At 47.0% G+C, this 9512-nt stretch overlaps 1 protein-coding gene across 1 annotated transcript in view; it reads right to left on the minus strand.

Moving 5' to 3' along the window:
* The window catches only part of ATRN (attractin), a 154851-nt gene extending 145691 nt beyond the window's left edge, over positions 1-9160 (minus strand). Inside the window, exon 1 of the mRNA XM_082482218.1 lies at positions 8779-9160. Coding sequence (XP_082338344.1) covers positions 8779-9128 — 350 coding nt within the window. The 5' untranslated portion in view covers positions 9129-9160. The remainder of the gene's footprint in view (positions 1-8778) is intronic.
* Between the last annotated feature and the right edge of the window lie 352 nt (positions 9161-9512).

Genomic DNA, 9512 nt, shown 5'->3' on the forward strand with positions numbered 1-9512 from the left:
GAAGTCCTTGATGGGAAAAAACACAGGAGTTTTCCCTGAGTATTTTCTTGTAACACTGCCCTGCGCAGTCAGCATTTCAGCCCCATACTGCTTTTCATCTCAAGTCTTGCAATGGCTAGAAATCTTTTTCTTGGCATAGCCTTTGCTGATTCCACCCAAGATCAAAGTATGTAACAAAGGCAGACATTGGAGATACTAAGCTCTGAAATCACTATAAAATTCATGTGACACTCTCCCCTCTGCATTAAAAGAGTATCAGTCATGTAAATTAATCATTAAACAGGCAGGTGCACAACTTCGGCAGGAAACGTGCTGCACATAGCTACAAAAAACCTTCACAAAGCCATCTTGAAAAGTTTATTTTAGAAGAACTCAAACACGTTCTTGATGGTAACAAGCAATGAAATCCAAAAATTGTGCACAAGGTGAACCTCAATCATAGATTTTCTCCAGATAAGGCAATTACATTCAAAATATCTGGCAACAGTGCCACAATACCAACTTAGAGCATTTCAGAGCTGTGAAAGGAAGGATATAATGACACATGCACAAAGACACTGGGGGGAAAAACAAAAACCACTCAATACACAGCTATACATTATACCAGCAGCAACTCACCAAAGCTAAATCCACTGGAGGTGTAATATTTTTTTTTTTTTCATAGCAATACTAATGACTGAAAAACAGCAGGGATGAAGACTACCACAGCTTTAAAAGCAGAGTAATTGAAGACAGTTATTCTTCCACTTCACAATGAAATAATATTAAATCCAACCTAAATTTTCTGAATGGAAAAATGGTTCTCGCCTTCTGCATTTGAGTTCATAAAAGGAGTTTACAAAAAATGCTAATTCATCTGTGCCAAGCTTCTTATACTTTGAGTAGACAAGCACCACCTTGGAGACGGATATTAAATTTTCATGCAATACAAACACTGACTAATAAGAAAGTCTTCAAAAGGGTGTTTTCCTAATGTAGCCTTCCTTATTTTGTGTCCTTTCAGATTACAGAAACTAGCAAAGAAAAAAACCAAGGTTTCCGAAAACCAGGAAATAGAAATAGAAGACAAATAATAGAAGAACTGGGATTTTCACAGCTGCGCTCATACATCCTGCATTAGCCTCTACAGAAAGCCGAGTGGCACTGGCTAATAGTAAAAGACATCACAGGTAATTTTCATCCATAACAGGACACGTAACACTCTGTACCTACACGAAGCAACAACCCCTGTTTTAATTTTTACAACATGCAAGAAGCACATCTGAGGCGAGTATTGTGTACAGTAACATTATTTCTTCAGCAGCTATGAGCTCAGCTGGCATGGCAGGGAAAAAAAGGTAGTTTACACTTTGGGAAACCCTTGGACCATCTCCATGACCACGATCTCCCTTAAACCAGCTCAATTCCACTTCTGCATTTTCAGAGAACTGAAAACTGTGAATCTGACGATACTGCAGGAACCCTGTTTTACAAAACTAAGCCACTACCAGTAGTACCAGGAACATTAACTAGATCCTGGGGCATCCTAGTAGTAGTTCATACAACAAGATTTAGAGATCAGCTGCCCCTCTTTAGCAATAATATTGCTCAGCCAATCTGTAAAATATTTAAATTCTTCTCTGTCACGCGAGATGCACTAAGGCTATTATCAGCCAAAAATAACGAGTCCATTTTCTTTAAAACATTATTCTAAAAATCCCCCACTATTCTGATGTACCAAATTTAGCTTATCAGATTTTCACATGGAGACTGTTCAGTGTGCAATTAAGGTCTCTTACCATCCCTAATGATTTCACGACTTCACCATCAGGATGGAGTCCTTCCGTTTCAAGAATCCCAAGGATTTCACGTTCTACAAGCCAAAACCGTGCCCTGAATTGTACGCATGCAGCACATCCATCGAAACCCTTGCAGTAACCTGCGTGTCTATTAAATAAATATTTATTTTAAGCAAAGGAAGGGAAAGGCATTAGTGACAGCCTCAAGTAGACTCTAAAGGAACTCCACGTGGATCAGCCACAAACAAAGCAAGGGAACAAAAGCAGGAAACAAAAAGCAAACATAATTATTGCTTCAGTATTTCAGTGACTAAATGAGTATTTGATTCAAAGCCATGCACAAAAGCAAATTATCATCTCTGTTCTGTGCTGTAAAATCGATTATCAAATTTTCCAGCCCTGCTTTCAAGACACTGCAGTGGTTACGCAGGCAGATGTTAGCACATGGCTATACAAGAACAAAGTACTGTAATAAAATTGTTGCAGTCTTTCTTACGGTGAATTCCAGTTTGCAGTGGCTCACTCCTCCACCAAAACCTACAAAAACCACCTAATTCTCAATCCCACCTTCTGCATTTTTCACTTTATCTTTTCACTGTGCTTTAGTACATGCGATTTAAGAGCTCCTAAAGAACTACTTGCTGACAACATTTTGAGTGCAGAAAAAAAAAGCAAAGGTCTACCAGATCAAGAAGCTAATTCTAAGCGCTGCGCTTGGAACTTAAAATTGGAAAAAAATTCTTCAAGGAAACCGTCTGTTTTAGAAAAGAGCACCCAAGGGTATCATAAATTAATGCAATAATACAACAGTTTGGTCAGCAGCAGCATTATCTCAATATATAGAGGATTTTCAGCATGGATCTTCATAGACACTTACGTTAGGCACAGTAAGCTCATGGTTTTAAATTTGATTGCTCACAAAAGCTTCAGAGGAACAAGCCAGGAAAGTGAAATCCCTCATATGCATTCCAAATATTATTTAACTTTATCAGGACGCACGATAAAAGCATTGCTTGTCCTCATTCTTTTGAAAGCTTAAAAAAGAAAAGTGCCATTTCTGTGAAAACAGTGCTAACCTCAGTCATTTGTTGATAATTCAATAATACATTTATGTTAAATGTAAATTGACTAAGAAGGTAATGAATACCCAGTTGGACATGAGCTTATTTTGGATCCATAACGAAAGAAGCAACCGAGACTGTGAAATAATGGAAAAATCCAGTGCCATGTCAGACAACTGCTAAAGTGACTCAGGCAGCTATCCTCTGATATTCAAACAGACATAGAGAAATGAGAGAGAAATGTCTTTCCCGTTGACCACTGCAGAAAAGGAGGCATTTGCAGTCAAGTCTGAGGCAGTGATACGTTTCTGGAATTGACAGGCAGAGGAACGTCATCCTCCACCTGCACCATTCCCGGAGGCCTCAATGCTCAGACGTGCTCAGCAGGAAGACAGCAGCTGGACGCTACTTACTCCTTTCTCTCACAGGTTGAAACCATGAGTTGTTCAATAATTCCAATAACTAATGCTCCAACAGTGAAGACGTTTGATGTGCATGAAGCAGAGATGACAGGAAGGATCTAACGCGCGCTGCATTGTCTGACTATTCTGAATTTTCTATCGACTCCTTGCTATAAAGCAGACTGAAGAGTAATGATAAGAAATTAGCTTATTGCAAACATTAACAAAACCTCATGCAAGTCAAATACTTATACCGGCCCTTCAGAGTAAGGCAAAAAGTGTAGAACACCTCAGATATTTCAAAAATACTGAATTATTTAATGGATGAATTTTTGTTCTTAAAACAGCCCTAGTAAAACATCAGACTGTCCAATAAAACGGTGAGAATAACAATAAAACAGTGAGAATTGGGATGAAATATTAGCCACGAGTTTCTCTCTCAATGAACAGGCTATTTAAATACATGTATAGATAGACAGAAATATAGACATGCATATATAGACAGATATACACACACACCTCCTAGCAAAACCATAAACCCAGAGTTGGAAATAATGCCCCCAAGAACTAAATAAAAGCATATAAAGGTTCTTTTTATCCCCAGTGTATTCTTTAAAATTGATAATGCTTAAATATTTCCTACTTGAATAGCTTATTATTTTATTACCAGTGCACAACATTTAAGCAAGCCTTTCACACAGCAACATGGAAGAGAAAATCATTTTAAAGCACGATAATGTACTAATGGAAAGAGAGAAACAGAATGGGGATCAGGCACAAATGCAGCACCCAAATCTAATTTAAGCACTTAAAGTGATTTGATTCAAATTGTCAACATCCTTAGCTATATTAAGTAGTTGTCTGCCTTTCCTAAAGCTTTAAGCTGCATCAGGTAGTTTTTTAAGACAATGGTTTTGTGTAGTAGCTTTTGACTAAAAGTTCTCATTTATTTAAGAATGAGAACTATGACAGTTCTTCGTCAGTTAGCAACTCAAGTTACGATTTACCCAAATCTTTTAGAGATAAAATTCCTCTTGACTGCAATATTCTTTGGCCAAGGACTCTGCATTACCACCAGCTCCTTAATAATGTTCAATCAGCGGCCCATAACTGCCTCCATTAAATTAATAAAAAGGTAGTTTAAAAGATACACACTAATGGGTTTTTTTCTGCAACTGTCATGTTGCATTGCTAAGCACTGCTTAGCATTTTCACTCTCCCACCTCAAAAAAGTATTACCATGAAAGGAGGAGCAGTGCCTTTACACACAAACACCAGTTTTCTGGAATCATTTATTATTTCGTTATATACTCAAAATATAGTCTGTTCATATTTTCAGCTACAATCATACGTCAAATCGCCCATGAGTGCGCATATACACACAATTTGCATACAATTACTGTTCCAGAAGCCAAGCACTATCCTGAATTTGTTAATCAAATCCTCTGCGATCGCTGACCAATAAATCCATGTAAAAGAGCGGTCATTTCTTAACCTGTGCTTTACCTCCCTCGGCAGTCCTTGTCTGTCTGCTCATCAGACAGCCGGCTGAAACAATTCAATTCAGGCAGGACAAGAGGTTGTGTCACTGAGCTACAGAAAGCGCTTTGCAGAGGCTGCGGTCTCAAAGCTTGCAGCATCCTTTTGACTGTGCAACACCGAATGCTGGGCAAGTTCACTCTCATGTTTGGCGCTCCTGAGCTCCCACTGCTTGAAAACGTTATCTCCAGCATGCTTGCTGCAGCTCTGTGACTGGGAGATGTCTCATCCCTCCCAGCAGACAGCCTCACAGCAGTAGTGCTCTCCTGCCCAGACTACAACAGCTCAAAGCCACTGGCCTACAGCAGACTCCAGCCAGCACAGAATCCCACTGGAGGTTTGTACAGAAATAGAAAATACAAGCGCATCAGGCACGTCCTATATTTTCTACTTCAGCTTCCCATAAAACCAAGATCTTAGTCTTTATCTTTAAAGAACTTAATGGCTGGTTCCATATCTTAAAAAAAATAAAGTCCCCTGAAGTCCTTCGTAACTCAATCTTCTACACTCGCCCCCCCAAGAGCATCACTGACCTGTGCAGAGGTCAGGGTTTTCTCAGAAGCCACTCCTACAACCAAGAACAATCACCAATGAAACCACATGCAGGTACGCTTCTGCTACGCCTCTTTCTTTTTAAGAAGTCACAGCACACCGCACATCCTTAAAAAACCCCACACATCAGCACTGGAACAGTAACACACTGCATATCATCTCTCCTTTTGCAGTTTGGGCGAAACAAAAAAGAAAATGGTCCACCCCAGGTTGGTTACCTATATTTCTAACTGCAGTCTAAATAAACAGACTTTGCCAATTGAAGAGGGCAGGTAGAATATTAGCCAACTGCAACACGAAGCTACGATGTTCGTTCTTCGCTGCTAACACAGGAAGATGTGAGGGATTAGTAGGTCAGTGAAGCACAAGTTGTATCATGACAACCCCAGTGTTCATCATAAACAAAAAAGTCAAGGCCACAAATATAGCCATCATATACATCTAGACAAGGACAGGAAGATTAACATGCCAAATTTAATCACATCTCTCAGTCAAGCAGATAAGCACGTAGAATATACCACACTTACAAAATAATTTTCACCTGCCCTTCTACTTCCCATTTGTACCTACAGCATGGAATAGCACTCATCAAGCCTTCTAACGCGAAGCTCTTGACAACCATGCACCAAAAAAAAAACCCCAACCCTGCAATACCATTTCTGACAGGAGACAGGGTAAATTCCAGGGTGTTGAAGTTGTGACTGCAAAGCTCTAAACATTGCTAAAAGCACTTGTTTTTAAACATTGAGCTCTGAGAAAAGTGCAAACATTACCAGAAGCTTCAATTCACTCATAAATAAACAAACAGTCAAATAAAACAATGTCCTGGCCATGAAGATCTATCAAAACAGACAAGCAGGAAGGAAAAAAAAAAGGCCATTAGCAGTGGATATATACGAGTTCTATCTTACTCAGCAGCACGAGTTTCACCATTCAGAAAAGAAGAGACTGTCTTTATTCAAATCTAGTCCCTTTAAAATAACCAATATCCTAAACCACTTGAGGAAAGTTACAGATAAGTGGCTATTTCACAATGCTTTCTGTCAACTGGAAGAAAATTCTTATCGTGACAGTGGCAAAAAACAATAAAAAGGAAGTTTTCAACTTCCAGGGCTTGCCTACCTAGGCTGGCATCGTTTCCACTTAAACCCCCTTTCGAATTAGCTGCATCACACACCCATCTACAAACTGTCAAAAAATACAAATAAAAAATAGAAACCTCAACTCCTAAAGCACACAAAGTGTTTTTTCTCCTTGGCTTATACAGACAGCTCCCCTTCCCCCAAATCTACAGCAAGCATCATCGAAGCGTGGTGGGTACTCTCTGTTAAGGAGCTCCCTGAGAAAGCAATCACTGCTTAAAATAATCAGCCTTTTTTCATTTCCTTCTTTTCCAGGAACCAGCTCTGCCTGGGGAATTCACCTAAAGCATGCAGACACTGGCTCTCTCGCTGCCCCAACTGATAAAACCAAAGCAGGTAACCATCTTACAGAAACCCCTTCCACTGAAAACCTAAGTTTATACAGAGAAGCCAAGGTGCATTTCCAGCCTATTACCATGAAGATTTCCAATTTCTCATCCTACGGGATCGACTTCAGACAAACAACCCAACTGAGTATCCATCATCACCAGAACTGATCTCGGCACTGCAGGCAATGCACTTTCCAGTATCGCACGGACCAAAGATCATCCTCCTCCTGCAGAGACACCCCTCACCCCCGCACACACACATATGCACATGGCCTGGACAAACGTAGAGCCGGGAAGTCTCCATCCCCCTGCCTAGAACCACCCTCTAGTCTTTTTTCTCAAAAAAAGTTACCCTGCCCAGAGGCAAGACCCTCAAACCACCCCCTGTCCTGTTCCATCCCCTCCAGCTCTGGCCCTGTCCCCCAGCAAACCCAGGAGCTTCCTTCCACCAGGCTGTTATTCCCACTGTTCCTCCCTAAAAGCTACACCACTCCTGCATGGACTCCTCTGCCCCAAGAGCTGAGCCTCCCCATGTGCCAGCTACCCCCTTTAAGATGCTGCTTCTCTCCCCCACACATACCTCTCCCAAATTCACCCTTAACCAATCCCAACAAGCACTTATTCTGTATGCCGCGATCAGCTTGCTTAAACCCCCCCAAACACCCCTATTGCCTCCACCCAGCCCTAACACCCGCTTGCACACCCTTCCTCTCCCACTCCGACTTTCTCCCAGCTAGATCTAGTCCCCCATCTGCACGTCAGGGCTTCTCTTGTATCTGCCCCCACCCAGGAACTGGTCCCACACCCAGTGTCCTCCAGCCATGGCACCCGCTCCTCACTGCTCCCACCTGCCTCCGACACCAGCCGCCTTCATGTACATTCAAAACCAGCCCTCATCCACCCACCACCCTTCAGACATCTACTTACGCAGCCCCCTAACCCACCCCTGCTGCCCCTAATATGTCCCCCTACCCAATCCCTCCCCAGCTTTATTTCTCTCCAGACCTAATACAACATAAACCCCATCACTCACGTTCACACCCCACCATCCCCCAGGCTCAGCCCTGCGCTGTCCGTCCATTGCACCCCGACCCGCACCCATACGGTATCCTACACCCACATCCCTGCTCCTACACAGCCACAGCCCCTCAGGCTCACAGCTGATCCCCAGTTACCCCTGTGCGACCAACACCCAAAATACTGTCCCCTCAGAGGCGCCTCTTTGCGGTACAAACCCCCCAGACCCACCAACTGCTGCTCGCTGAGGCACCCGACACCCACATCCCATCGCTACCAGACACACACACGCCCCCCCCTACAACACGGCCCCGACCGCTTACACCCCCAGCCCTGGCCTGGTGCACCCTCAGCCCATGGCACCCGCGCTCCTGTCACCCTCTCCCACAGCCACATGTCCCCAGACCTCCCCCTCTGCACCCAAACCCCTCTTGTTCCCCCTACCCAGCCCTCTACACCCACACCTCCCGCCATGGATCAGCCCCCCACGCCCACACCCCTATTTGCCCCCAGGCCCGCCCCTGCGCAGACTCAGCCAGGGACACCCAAGCCCCCGTTGTCCCCTCAACAGGCTCCCACCCAGCCCTCACCGTCACCTGCATCTGCCCCCCACCGCTGGGCAGCATCAGCCCCCCTCCCCAGCTCTCTCCCACCCTTTTCCGAAGCCCCAAACCCACCCTCACCCCCACCCAACCTCCCTGTTGCCCCCGCGTGTCCCCTTGCCCAGCCTGAACCCGGGACGCCCACGCCCCCGTTGTGTCCGTCCGTCCGCCCCCCTTTCCCAGCCCCTCACACCCGCCCCGCCGGTGCCCCTACACCTGCTCCCGCCCGCTGCCCCAACCAGCCCCTCACCCCCGCACCTGCCCCTCACCCCCACGGCCATATTGTCCCTACACGTCCCCGTGTGTCGTGTGTCCCCGTCCGTCCACCCCTCCCCCCCCCGCCGTCAGGGGACTCACCTGAAGCGCCCCCCGCAGTGCTGGCACTGGTCGCCCACCCAGCCGGGCTGGCACTCGCACTGCCCGCTGGCCGGCTGGCACCGCCCGCCGTTGGCGCACGGCTTGTCGCATTCCTTCGCCGCCGCCACCGCCTCCTCGACGGCGGCAGCGGCGGCGGGCCCCAACCCCGGCAGCGCCGGCATCAACAACAGCAGCAGCGCCAACAGCAGCCGCCGCGGCGGCGGCCTCCCGCCCCGCCAGCCCGGGCCCCGCCGCGCCGCGCGCTCCCGCGCCATCTGCTGCCGCCGCCGCCGACGCCGCCGACTCCGGGAGGGGCGGGCGGGGGGGGGCGGCGGGACAACGCGGACCATCCGCCGCGGCGCCTCCCGGGACGGTGGCCGGCGAGGGGGCTTCCGCCGCTCCCGCTACGGTGGCCGGCGAGGTGCGGGGGGGAGGGAGGGGGGAGGAGACGGGGGGGAGTGGTGGAAGGCGCCGGGGCGAGCGCGCAGCAGCCAGGCGCCGCCGCCGCCGATGACGTCACCGGCATACCGGCCACTGGCAGCGGGGTTCTCCCTTCGCCCCGCCCCTCCTGCCAGAGAGTCGGGCGGCGGGGGGCGGGCAGAGCGGCCCCGCGCCGGGCACCTCTGCCGCCCGCGGAGCATAGAGCGGGGTGGTTTCCCTTCCCCCCCCTGCCCCGGGGTTTCCCCGCAGCCCTCTCCCCGGCTGTCCCCCGGGAAAAGGACCCTCAGAGCGGG

The sequence above is a fragment of the Vanellus vanellus genome (genome assembly GCF_965231255.1).
Source record: "Vanellus vanellus genome assembly, chromosome: 4".
NCBI lineage: Eukaryota > Metazoa > Chordata > Aves > Charadriiformes > Charadriidae > Vanellus > Vanellus vanellus.